The 14115-nt window shown below is 39.7% G+C and overlaps 1 protein-coding gene across 2 annotated transcripts; it reads left to right on the top strand.

Moving 5' to 3' along the window:
* The first annotated feature begins 3594 nt into the window (after positions 1 to 3594).
* Positions 3595 to 11376, top strand: LOC310811070 (meprin A subunit beta-like). Of its 2 annotated transcripts, none has more exons than XM_083679074.1 (15): positions 3595 to 3695; positions 4548 to 4636; positions 4744 to 4771; positions 5046 to 5084; positions 5262 to 5293; positions 5373 to 5451; positions 5701 to 5818; positions 6179 to 6357; positions 6580 to 6798; positions 7108 to 7260; positions 7927 to 8151; positions 8441 to 9061; positions 9489 to 9594; positions 9814 to 9903; positions 10167 to 11376. In XM_083679074.1, exons 2-15 carry the CDS (start codon positions 4580 to 4582, stop codon positions 10246 to 10248), a joined length of 2028 nt encoding a protein of 675 aa, XP_083535200.1. In that variant the 5' UTR covers positions 3595 to 3695; positions 4548 to 4579; the 3' UTR covers positions 10249 to 11376. The 2 variants fall into 2 exon arrangements, with proteins under 2 accessions (XP_083535200.1, XP_083535199.1); XM_083679073.1 differs by lacking the exon at positions 3595 to 3695 and adding an exon at positions 3987 to 4055.
* Positions 11377 to 14115: the final 2739 nt, after the last annotated feature.

Raw genomic sequence — 14115 nt, forward strand, 5'->3', positions numbered from 1 at the left:
ACTATAAATACTATACTAAGCATTGAGCTTCACTGTACTTCAATCCAACACTGTATTTACATCCATTGTTTGTTTATGTGATTAGATTAGATTCAACTTTATTGTCATTGTGCTATTGTGATAATTGTGATAATCTTCAATATATCCAAAGATTGCACTGACCATGACATTGTTTCTTGGAAGAAGAAAAAAAAGACAATGACAAAATGTCAACTGGGATTAAACCTCACTGTAGTTAGCTGTGTGTTGTGTAATAGACTGTTACGACTCAGTTGTGTCTAGGGTAAAGGGTGTACGGGCAGTGTACACACAACACAACAGACACACACAACACTAGCAGCTCACAGGCCAAGGGGACACGGATGTTGCCAAAGAAAAGAAAGTAACAAAAATCTAGGAGGGTTAGGAGAGGCTACTAACTGATCCTAACTAAACATCCAAACTCAAAATACCTCTCTGACTAACTAACTACTCTGACCAAGGACATCAAAATGTACACCACCCCTTTCCTAGTGTATCCCAGTATCAGAACACACCGTCACAGAACTCATCCACAAAGCCAAATCCACCACCTGTCAGCTCGACCCTCTTCCCACCTCCCTTGTCAAAGCATGTCTGCCGTCCATCTCCCCCATGATCACCAACATAATTAACTCATCCCTCTCTACTGGTACTGTACCCCCCACTCTCAAACTGGCTGCCATTACACCCATCCTAAAAAAACCCGGTGCTGACCCAGCCGACCTCAACCATTATCGGCCCATCTCCAACCTCCCCTTCATCTCCAAAACACTTGAAAGGGTGGTCGCCGCACAACTACAGTCCCACCTTGACACAAACAATCTCCACGACCCCTTCCAATCTGGCTTCCGTCCAAAACATAGCACTGAAACAGCCCTAGTCATCAACGGTGTTTCATTGGGTGTCCCCCAGGGGTCAGTCTTGGGTCCACTCCTGTTCACCATTTACCTCCTCCCCCTGGGCACACTCCTCCGTCACCATGGGGTCCATTTTCACTGCTACGCTGATGACACACAGGTCTACATCTCCTCCAAACCCACTGCCGCCATCCCTCCCACTTCCCTCATCACCTGCCTGGAAGACATTCAGAGCTGGATGAGCAGGAACTTCCTGAAACTTAACGGTGACAAAACTGAGGCACTGCTCATTGGCTCCAAATCCACCCTCACCAAATCACAACACACCCCAGCTCCACCCATCATCATCGATGGATCCCCCGTACCCTTCTCCCCCCAAGTCAAGAGCCTCGGTGTCATCTTGGACGACACCTTGTCATTTACTTCCCATATTCAGAACATCACCCGGACTGCATTCTTCCACCTCCGCAACATCTCCAGACTCCGCCCATCACTGACCCAATCCAGCACTGAAATCCTGGTCAACTCACTTGTCACACCACGCATTGACTACTGTAATGCCCTCCTTACCGGACTCCCCACCAAACTCATCAACAGACTGCAGATCATTCAGAACTCGGCCGCCCGGATCATCACCCGCACTAAATCATCTGACCACATCACCCCTGTCCTCATCCAACTTCACTGGCTCCCGGTACATTACCGCATCCAGTACAAAAACCTTCTCCTCACCTACAAATCCCTCCACAATCTAGCCCCCACTTACCTCCGTGACCTCCTCCATGAATACACTCCCTCCCGCTCCCTTCGCTCAACCTCTGCTGGACTGCTAACCATCCCCACGTCATGCTTCAGCACCATGGGTGCCCGAGCCTTCAGCTGCTCAGCACCCAAGCTCTGGAATTCTCTCCCCCCACACATAAGACAGTCCGACTCCATCACAACATTCAAGTCCCAACTCAAAACCCACCTGTTCAAACTGGCATACTTTCTATAAATTGGACACTCTGCACTTGTTTTTATCTAAATGTGTTGTTTGTTTTGTTTTTAATGATTGATGTCATGCTTTTGCTTTTACTTCTCTTCTGTAAGGTGACCTTGGGTGACCTGAAAGGCGCCTCCAAATAAAATGCATTATTATTATTATCTATACAATAGTTCCACCTACGTGTGAGAGTATAGAGGCCTCTGTCTTGCCTGGACCACACACACACACACACACACACACACACACACACACACACACACACACACACACACACACACACACACACACACACACACACACACACACACACACACACACACACACACACACACACACACACACACACACACACACACACACACACACACACACACACACACACACACACACACACACACACACACACGGGGGAAACAAGTGTCAGTGGGGATACATACATCAAAGTGTACAACAAAGCATGAGCTCAGGAAGAGAGCGACTGGCATGCAACACACAGCTTAAATACTAAATGAAGGGAGTTGATTGGGGTTGGACTGGGATGGCAGATGATTAGGAGGATTGGCAGCAGGTGCAGCAAATGGGAGTGGTGATGTCGCCCTATAAAGAAAGAGGGAAAACAGAACAGACAAACCTACGTGGAACGTAACATAGACGACAATGCAATGAAACCTTTTCAGTGTGGGAGCCACTTCCAGTACCAAAAATAGATATGTGGAATGACATCTGCTCCTCTAGCCCCAGAGCCAGATACGCTGACTCTCCTGTAGCCTAACCATTTCCTGTACCCTGGTGTCCTCCACATGCAAACATTGTGTTGATGAAGCCCATTGCACAATTTCTATACACACACTGTTCTCTACTCAACCAGCTAGGTACATGCTTCATGTGATTTTTCACTTGAGTTAAATTCAAGTTAAGCAAGTTATAATAAAATCATTGCGTTGATCTTTCTGAAAAGAAAAGAACACGTGTGATAAGCTGCTGTGCATGACGATATCTAGATTGTTCTGAGAGGATGCATACACATGACAAATCAATCATCTAACAGATATCACTCAACGCCACCTCTTTATCTCTGCCACAAAAGAATGAATACCAAGAGTGAACTTGAGACAGCCTGTTGGCGTATGTACAGTTGTCTCAGCATAAGCCATTGTCTTTGCTCTTACACAATGACATATCTAAGGTGTTTTGTCTTTTCAGAAATGTACTGTAACATTGTTTAACAGTAAGAGACATCTGTTTCGAAAACAAAAAATAATCCATGGTGTGCCCAAAACTGTTCACTAAAATGTTTGAGCACATTTACCTTTACTGGGACCCTCTATATGTGACCTATATGTAACCTATATGTGACCTATATGTGACCTATATGTGACCTATATGTGTTCTATAAGTGTAATTTGCCTTATAGGTCAATATGCATAACATGGATGATTCTACTATGTTGCTACTTATTTTATAGTTTAGCGATGTAAATTAAGACATCTATTTCCTCATTTTTTGCATTTTTACCTCTCAAAACCTGATGGCCATCTGGTACCAAGAGACTCATAAGAGACAAACTATTGTAGACAGATGCGATCATCTTTCAGGTAAGAGGAATTACCAGTCAAGGGTAGCAAAAATGTGAGCCTTTGAATGTCATCTTTGGAACGCTGCTTAGAACCGGTTTGTTTAGACATGGGTGTCTTGCATAATAACCCTCAAAATAGACCGGAGGTGAATCCATGCCTGCGCTTGTCATTGTTTATAAACGCTCCGTACTACAGAGCTTCTCAAGCTCAGTTGATGAAGAGTTGTTCCCACCCAACATCTGGACATTTCAGGTAAAAGTTGTCAGATTGTTCCTCTAATGTAATGGATTTATAGTGCTGTAGCATTTAACATGTCAATTACACTATTATGTATAGTGTGCATATTTGGATATGGATACAGGTATGGACAGTGCATAGCCTTCCTCTTGTGTTCGGGTAAAATCTGACCGATTTACAACTTTTCCTAAATATAAATATTAAATATTGTGTTTTTCATCTGATTGCCTCAAGACCTTATGTTTTCCTCCACACTAGGCATTTGAACATATAAAATTGCTGATCTCCACTTTCATTGAATTTTGAGTGGTTTAGTCAACTTTGTCACACCTGTGGGGTTCCGGGTCTAAAATGACCGCCATAGGAAATGAATGGGTAATGAAATACACACATACGATAGGAAAAAATACATAGAAATGTAGATACATTTTCAGTGTCTGTTCTTTGTATATTCACTGCAGTTAATCATGTTAACCACTATTGAAGACATTGTTTCACAACTTAAAAAGGTGTTAAACTAAATTTGGTGATGATTTATGTTTTTTGTGTTAATATGAGAGCAGTTAAAACAGACCGGCCAAATTTAGCCGCCAACACTATAACACAACAATACACAACAATATAATGAATAGTGTATTTAGTGTATTTTTCCTGTATGGAATTGTTGTATCCCACTTCCCCCATTTGATACTTATGCAATATAATTTGAACGATTGATTCTTGCACAAAAGTATTTTGGATCTTGTATCTTTTTGTATTGTGTACAGTATCTGTCAAGAGGATGTCTTTTTGAGGGATGAAATGCATTACTATTTCTTCTTGTGTCTTATATTGTATATTTCTTTGCTCATTGTTCTTTGTTGCTAGGGAGCCTGATCCTTCCAAGGACACCGAAGAGAATGTTCATCTACACTTTTCTGGTGGTGAGCCTGGCTGTCTCACAAACTGTGTTGCTGGTAAGAGTATGAATTTGTTCTATTTAAATATCAATTTGAATATTGTATAAAATGAAAATCATATTTATTTTTCTAAGTAATGACCTTGAAACATACAAATATTTCAGGCACTTCAGGCACCACCAAAGACCAAGGGTACGTTTTTACACACAAAAGTTGTTTGGGATATATTAGAAACATCTGGTGACAGTAGTGTCACAGATTTTAGATGCACACATACCTCAGTGTACCTGGAAGAAAACATGATTGATTATTATTACAATTATGTTTTGTCATTACATTGCCTTAATAATAGCATGATAATGCACTGCCATTATACATTCATGTTTCTTGAGGTATTTGTCAAGTTTGATTTTCTATACATGTTAATTTCCTGTCTCTGTGTTTTTCTTCTCTTTTGTTTTTCAAGAACTGGGTGACAACCTGGCCATTGTTGAAATAAACAAAGGTAAAGCTGAGATAAAGGATATCTGTATGAGGAAAGCACTGTATCCATCAGCCTCAGTACAACTTCTCTCTCAATTCCACCTTTACTTTTACAATTATCTGAATTCAAATAATGTTTGAATTTGACACAATATTCTACAAACCCAAGATTATTCATTGTTTTTCATTGTTGTTTTAGATCTGAATTTACGTGATGGAGATATACTGGAGGTAAGTCTAATGGCACTAGATTTCCAGAGGGATTGCTGATTTACATTACCCAAGGCTTATCCATATTGTTTGGTTTCAGAAAAAACAGAGGAACACCATTTTGGATCAAGAACAACTATGGACCTCTCCTGTCCCCTATGTTTTGAACAATGACCTTGGTAAATGAAGTAGCAATTACATTTTACTACAATTATAATCTTAAACTGATAAGCAATAATCCTACCATGCCTATATATATATATATATATATATATATATATATATATATATATATATATATATATATATATATATATATATATATATATATATATATATATATATATATATGTATATAAAACATTTCCCATGCCTTAAATTGGTCCTCTCTATATCCAACCCCCTAATTCCCCTGTATCCTAATGAAGAAATGAATGCCAAAGGAATCATTCTGCGAGCTTTTGACCAGTTCAGGCTGAAATCATGCATCGACTTCAAGCCCAGGGACGATGAGGATTACTACATCTCTGTCCAAAAGCTGGGAGGGTAAGGTCCTTTAGTTACAGTTGATGCAGTAACGTGTGAATTAGTAAGGAGATTTCTTTTTGCTAGCACAATTTTGCTCTTGTGTTTGTTATAGGAACTGCCTTGATTGAACACTTTTTCTTTTTTTAACAGCCTGTTCTCGAGACCTTATCTCATGTAGTCACAATAACCAGCATCATGTTAATATGTTATAACCTTGCCATGACACATGAAGTGATTAAGATCAACAACAGCAGTCCTATGGGTGATCAGCTGATTGACATTCAATGTGTCTTGGAAAATAATTGTCTATGGTGGTATATCAGTGCTGCTGTTGGCATCCATTTACAGGTGTGTTACCCTGTGTCTTTTCCTGTATAGGTGTTTCTCTTACATAGGACGAAGTTCTTCCAACGGGCAAGAGCTCTCCATTGGGAGGTTTTGTGATGATATTTCCATAGTGGAGCATGAGTTTCTCCACGCTCTGGGCTTCTATCACGAGCAGTCCAGAACTGACAGAGATGACCATGTGACTATTGTCAATGAAAATATCATAGAAGGTTTGATATATTAGTTTTATTTAAAAATGTACCTATACATGGCCAAAAACAATAACTTGAATTTTAATTAATTAATGATGATTCATCTCAGGCTAAGATGATCAGCTAAATTGTTGAGTTATGACTGAGATATGTATTTTATGACATGGTTCATGGTGTTTAAACAGATAATCAGATGGGTGGTTATTGTGTCATTGTATGTACTTCTTGCTATCTCTGTAGGTAAAGAGCACAATTTTGAAAAATTCAGTGCAGAAGAAATCAGCACCCAGGGTACCCCGTATGACTACAACTCAGTGATGCACTATTCCCAGAACGCCTTCAGCAATGGCAACGGATCTACCATCATCACTAAGATACCAGAGTTTCAGGATGAGATTGGCCAAAGGCTGGAAATGAGCTCCAATGATATTGTGAAGCTGAACAGACTCTACAGCTGCAGTAAGTCCTATCAACTGGCACTGCATCTCTGACAGCCTTTTGTAAACTTGCGTTAAAATTGAAACATTAACTGGCAATAAAAAAGTATTCTCTTTTAATTACATACCAATTTCCCCTTGTTTTCCACAACATTTTTCCCATATTTGCATTTGTTGGGGAGGAAGTGTTAAGAACCCCAGATGATTTGATTTGACCAACGTGTCAGTAGAATCTTAGTATTTATTGTGTGTGTGTGTGTGTGTGTGTGTGTGTGTGTGTGTGTGTGTGTGTGTGTGTGTGTGTGTGTGTGTGTGTGTGTGTTTCCTGTAGGTTCGACCATCGCATTTAGAGAATTCTGCGACTTTTCCGACGAGGATATGTGTGGGATGAGTCGTTGCACTCGGAGTGTGGAGACCGGCTGGGAGAGAGTGACGAGTAGTCCTGGGGGTCCCGACACCGACCACACCAACCTCACTAGTACAGGTGACATTTCAGAATGCTTCTACTGACAAGAATTCTACTGTTTGATTCCGTTGCTTCATTTAGGGTTAGGGTTATTGTATATAATATGTATACAATATGCATATGCATAAGATTTAAGAACATTTAAGAACATTGTGTTTTTCATCTTTATGGTACATCCACCACAGCCTCTCCAAAACAGGGTATGTACTCATAAAACAATGAAACGACAAAAGAATCAGATATGTTAGAAATGCGCTATTTAAGTGAGTAACATCGTCTGTTAATAGCTTGTTTGATTCACAGGATCTAGGACTGCAGTCCAATCCAGTGACAAGTACACAATATTAATGTCCTGGCTCGGAGTCTTATATTTAGAGAATTGCCTGTAAATAGGTACAGTATAGATGCCAGACAGTGGGAATGTCATGTCTGAGGTTCTCTACCCCTGCCCATCTGAATAATCAAACATCATCAGAAATCAGAAACCACAAATAGTACAACTGCCTAAAAATGAATTAACTTACAGTACTGTATGAAATAATTTTTAAAGGTTAAATAATGCAGGAATGAACATTTTATAGCATGCGGTCATCCCATTGTCAAAGTTGGTTGCAATCGACCCTTACAGTTTAGACATTAATGAAACAGTACAAGATTTGAAAACAAACTGTTGTTTGTTTTCAGAAACTGGTTTCTTCATGCACGCCAGCACAGCTGATGGGCAGGAGGGGGACAGAGCCCGGCTGGAGAGCAGGATTATGACTCCCAGCAGGAAGTGCAGTGTCCAGTGTCTGCAGTTCTACTACTACCACAGTGGGAGCGAATCAGACCAGCTCAACATCTGGATCAGAGAGTACCAGGATGAGAAGGACACTAAAGGAACTCTTCGCCTCATGGACCAGATCACAGGTGATAATGATAAGGAGGAGACATATCAACAAACACCGCAAGTGAAACCTAGAAAACATGTAGAACACAACGCTTTGTTTTAAACTAGTAGATGTGTCTTTTCAGTTGTTTTATTCCTTGAGTGGAATTCAACAAGTTTGTATTATTCTGTATGCATTTTGTATGTATGCATTTTTTGCATATATTATGTTTGCATTTTTTGTACGGGTCAATTAGCAATACACCCAGTGTATATTGTTACTAGGTATCTTCCTAGTCAGGTATACCACTTAAACACACTTTTCTTTAGGTTCACCAGCGTCTTACTGGCAGCTCCACCACGTGCCCCTGAACGCCACCAACACCTTCCAGGTGGAGTTTGAGGTGCGTAAAGGAGCAGGAAACTCTACAGGAGGGTTTTCCATCGATGACATCAACCTGTCTGAGACTGAATGTCCCCACAACACCTGGCAGATCAGGGACTTTGAGAATGTTTTGAACACCAGCGACTACAACACTTTTCTCTTCAGCCCCAGATACTACTCCAGAGGGGGTTATGCCTACCAGATCATGACAAGATTGTCCAAGACCTTCTTTGGAATCTATGTGCGTTTGGTGTCTGGTGATTATGATGACCAGCTCCAGTGGCCTTGCCCATGGAGGCAGGTGACCTTCCTACTGCTGGACCAGAACCCCAACGTTCAGCTGCAGATGTCCAAGCAGTGGAGCATCACTTCTGACCCCAATGCCACAGACAGTGATGGTATTTGGGGAAAGCCTAGTGTAGTTGGATCAGTCCACACAGATGAGAACAACGAGACATACTATGCAAACTCCCTGATCGGCAAAATATATTTCAAAGGCTTAAAGGACCTGCAGAAAAGAGACTTCCTCAAGGGAGGTGACGTCATCTTCCTCACCACCATGCAAGGTGAGCCTGTAAAAGCATATTCCATCTGTTTGGTAAACTGTTTTAGGTCTTTTTGAGATTAAACTGTTTATCTTGTGCAATACATGTATTATGTATGTGGCTGTAGAGGATGAGATGTATGACATGGATAATGTGCAATGCATGTAATGTTATACTGTATGTTGAGTATGAAATGTACAGTGTTATTTTGTATACAGCAGTACTAGATGTCTAAGAAATGTTTCCACTCTGGGACTTTAAAGTGTATCATATCCTCTTACCAAAATGTAATGTTACTCACACAAACTACTTAAGGATGTATTATTTTGGCAACACAGATTGAGTTTCTGTTGTTCTCTCAGCTAGCACTGCTTTGAAGTGTATTGCAGGCATTCACATACTATGCTCTTTTGGCAATTCATTTTTTATTATTTTATTCTATCCACAGATATCTCCCCTCTACTTCAGAATAGCTCTCTCCCATGCCCAATACTGCCACCAGTGAAGTTCACCTTGTTTCCAGACAAACGTGACGGGGGTCCATGTGTCACACGGTATGATATTGTTTTTATATACTTAACTTTTTATGTACACATATTATGTGATATGTATATAATATATTTAATGGAATACTATTGTTTCAAATAGTGTCGTTTTGCAAGTGTGTTAACATTTTCAAGATTGTAAAAGAGTACTCAATATTACCTACAGTATTAAAAGATGTGAAGTTATAAGTCTAATTTATCTTTGAGTATTTCTGTTCTATATTGTAGGAACATTACCACCACTGTTCCCCCTCCAACATCCACTCTGCCCCCTCCAACATCCACTCTGCCCCCTCCAACAACAACTGAAGACATGAGGTACTTAAACCCACACCTCCTGTTTACAATCATTCTCTTTCAATGTTTTGACACAATGCTGCTATGATGATATGATTCAGGGTCCAATGCTAAAACTGGTCTGACTGACTGCAATAAATCTGACTACTGTGAACTCAACATGTCTATATTTTGATTTGATGATCTGTCTCAATTAGATCGACGATTAAATAAATTAGTAAAAATCTAGCAAATGCACTTAACATTAAAGTATTATCTCACAGTATCTATTCCCTCTCCTCTAGTATCTTTGGCTTCTCTCCTGGGATGGCTTCCTCCCCTGTGGTAGTTCTCCTCCTGGCTCTGATGCTGCTGTGGACTTACTGATGTGTCCACTCAGCCCCATCTTCACCTGGCCTCTGAACATGTTCTGCAGGAATTATCTCCATCAAAGACTGTCTTTCCACTTTGGCCGAAATCCTAACTAGAGATCTGCAAACGTAACTCTGACTGTCAATGAGAGATTTCGCTGAACACCGAGTTACAGCATAGATCTCAAGTTAGGATTTCAGCCTCAAAGACCATCCCATCTATTTTGCAATCCTACAATATGTACTGTATGTCAGTTTACCTGTTGTTGTTGTTTTTTGGAGGGGGGGAATTGTGTGGTAAAGTTGTATTTTCTCAAAGGACTAAATATAATTGTTGATTGTTAGAGGTGGGTCTATATACTGTAGCGGTGCTAGAATGTAATGAGTATGTTATTAGTGTGTAATTACCTTTTTATCATGTAAGTTCTATGGTAAACACCAGGCAAATTGCAGATATATAGTAAAGTATAACCTCAATTACGGAACTAAAATGATGATGAACTATTGGTAGAGCTAAACGGTACATACCAGATATACAGCAGTACTACGGGACCACATTTGTTGGTAGACAACAATATATCATCATTTTGTACTTATTTTACGTAATTTTTGTATTTATACTCACCCCTGCCCGATCACTCCGCTCTTCCACCTCGGCTGGCCGCCTGCCACCGCCGCCTCTACGTGGATACAGCAGCTGCACTACTCGGTCACGGCGTTTTACTGTCCTGGCGCCCCGCTGGTGGAACGAGCTTCCCACTGCTGTCATGATTGCAGAGTTACTACCTATCTTCCGCCGTAGATTGAAGACCCATCTCTTCAGGCTACATCTTAACTGTCCCTCCTAAATACCTCTTCACCCCCATTACCACCCTGCTTCTCTGCTGTAAATACATTTAAAAAATAAATAAATAAAAAATCTTCCTTCTTCTAGCATTGTGACTGCCAATAGCCCTTGGTCCTTGCATAGATTAATTTTTCTTATGATGACTGATGGATAGATGATTCACTTACTTAGTCAAATGCATTTGTTGTAAGTCGCTTTGGATAAAGGCGTCTGCTAAATGCCATAAATGTAATGTAAATGTATTAGTGTTAACCCTAACCCTAACCCTAATAAAGTGCTCGTTGAGTGTACACATTACATTACTGTGAGAAAACGTGTTCTTTATTTGAAGAGAAGACAAACTACTTCTTACTTTTAGCTATTTATTTATATGTCAAAATTCTAGACTTGTACAAGGACCACTTTTGGCGAAGAAAATCACAGTCAGCAAGCTGTTAATCTGTAACCAACCCTCCAAAAATGGATGCATTCAAACAGTCAAACAAAGTATTTACAGAATACAAAATGATTATGATTGGCTATTTGGTTGGGGAGGAACCATGGTTTAGACTTGGCATCCCTTGTTGTTCACGGGCTGGTCACACCATTCATCCCAGCTGCGGAGTCAGCACCCTGTAAGAGATAAGATACCTACTCTGGTATGTCCTCCCTAGCCTGGTACTATTCCACTATAGCTCTTTGTGTAAGCGTGTGTTGCAACATCTTTCTTGATGACCTGGCTTAACCTCTCCATGTATTAATCCAACGTACCACGGGACTAATGCTTGATTCATCTCTCATTTATCAACAGGCCATCACATTAGTAGATTTCAGATTATTAAAAAACATATTAATTCAATTGATTTGCATATGGAATATCAAATACAATTAGTAAATTTAATCACCCTAAATAAAGAACTGAATAGCTTTATTTACTCGTCTGCTATTGAGCATTATAATGCAACTGTTTTTATAAAAATAATTTCTAACATTACACATATATTATAGTCATGATTGACTGTTTATGAATGTATTTTTGTATGAATGTTGCATTGTTGCATTCTATATCTTATCATGGAATGTCTCATGCTTTAAATAAAACCTCATTACTAGTATTCATTATCTTTATTTTCCTTTATTCAATCACTGAACATAAAATGTAAGATGCAGCTCTTAGTTCAGAGGCTATGCTATATAGCCTACTGTAGTTTCCATACAATATATTTAGCCTTCTGCTGCATTTTTAGCCAGGTCTCCTTTGTAAAATGGGACTTCTTAGATAAATAAAGATTAAATAAATAAACAATTGTCAAATCTGAAACAGGGCCTTTGTTCATTTGTCTCGTGACATAAGAGACATAACACTATATAAATCCAAAATAAACATTTTATACTCACTCCCATCACAGAATTAAATTAGAAAACCTGCCAACCCGCTAACACATCAACAGATAAATTAGGTATCAATATTACTGAGATCACATCACTAAGCTTGCTTGGTACAAAGCCATCAATTAACTGATTGATCTACTGTAGTAGTATTCTCATACATATGTTACTAAAATATCATTACAAGAAACAACTGGCATACAATGAGACAAATACAGTACAACATTATGTACAATGAATGTATGCAAGGTGCAGTATTTCTGTGCAAGACCAACAGGTTCACAGGTTATTTAATACTGTATGATTTTGTTCTCTAACCTTTCAACAGATGTTTCGGTATGCTTGACTAAAGCCTTTAACAAAGATGTGCTCATATGCAACCTTTACTCTGCAAATAATAACCAGAGAACAATGACATACTGTATGACCCTCAGAATGAATGCATGCTGTAGGACTGAAACATAAATGCTTTTGTCTCGCAGATATCACTCAACGGTTTCATTAGTGCTACCTCTGCAACAAAAGGTGCCCTCAGGAAACGACTCTCACCTTAAACCCTTCAACTACCTTTTGTGAGTGAGCAGGTTTCATCCTTTCTGTCATCATAGGAGTTGTTTCATGCCTTCACCTCATACCTGGACAGCTCACAGAAATATGTACAGGTGTCTTAGCAGAGTCATTATGTTCTTGTGTACCACAAAGGACAGAGGACTCTGAGGAAGGTTACTTTTAAACAGCAATTAAAGAGATTTGCATAGAAGAGACTGAGACTTGACACGCCGGAAGCTCAAAGCCGACACATCAATGAAAGCACTGGAACTGGATTGGTAACTCATAGGGTTATAGATTCATAGGGTTGAGCAAAGAAATGTGCGGGCTCAAACCTCTCTTCCTTATAATCTGGTTGGGGAATTCAGAGCTGCTCAAGTGCAGCTGATGAAGAGTCGTCTCCACCCATGGGTAGAGTTTCAGGTAATGATGATGGATTAGTTGGGAATGTATACATGCCTTTCTTGTGATGAGCTTGGCTGTCTCGTCAACACTGTCTCTGGTAATAATTTTATTCATATACCGTACTTTCATTCTACATATTATTAATATTGAAGGGGGAAAGGGCTGTGGGCTGAAACGTCTCAAGAACATGATGATACGGTTGTGTTGGTTGGTTGGGTCTCCTTGCAGACAGCTCCTAATTTAAATACTGTGGTTGTAGAGGGATATAAAAGCAGAATGAAAGGAATTGCTGTCTTTTTCTTTGTCCTGGCTCATGGCCGTGTGGTCATCTCTCTCCCTCCCTCTCTCTATCTCTCTCTATCTACCATTTACCATTGAGGGTAGAATGTAACATTTGCCTTGTAATGATTGTATAAGTTTACAGTATTATTAAAGCCTCATTTGATTCATCCTATTTGACCATTCTTGCACTAATCAGCACAAACTCATCAATCCTTTGCACATAGGGTTAATTACATTACTTGTACTCAGATGATTAATATTAAGATATGTTTTGCTATTAATAATACATAGCCACATTTCCTTGCCAAACCTTCACAAGGTAACGGCAATCCTAAATAAGGCCTACAATATAAATAAATACAATTCAATTATTCCTAATTGTGACATTTATCATTTCCCTTTAAGATTACGTTGAACATGTGTCTCATAGCT

This window comes from Argentina silus (assembly GCF_951799395.1).
Source record: "Argentina silus genome assembly, chromosome: 10".
In the NCBI taxonomy this organism is placed as follows: Eukaryota; Metazoa; Chordata; class Actinopteri; order Argentiniformes; family Argentinidae; genus Argentina; species Argentina silus.

Coding starts and splice junctions, on each gene's coding strand:
- LOC310811070 (XM_083679073.1), top strand. Junction 4,772..5,045: donor GGCACCACCAAAGACCAAGG/GTACGTTTTTAC, acceptor TTGTTTTTCAAG/AACTGGGTGACAACCTGGCC. Junction 8,152..8,440: donor CCTCATGGACCAGATCACAG/GTGATAATGATA, acceptor ACTTTTCTTTAG/GTTCACCAGCGTCTTACTGG.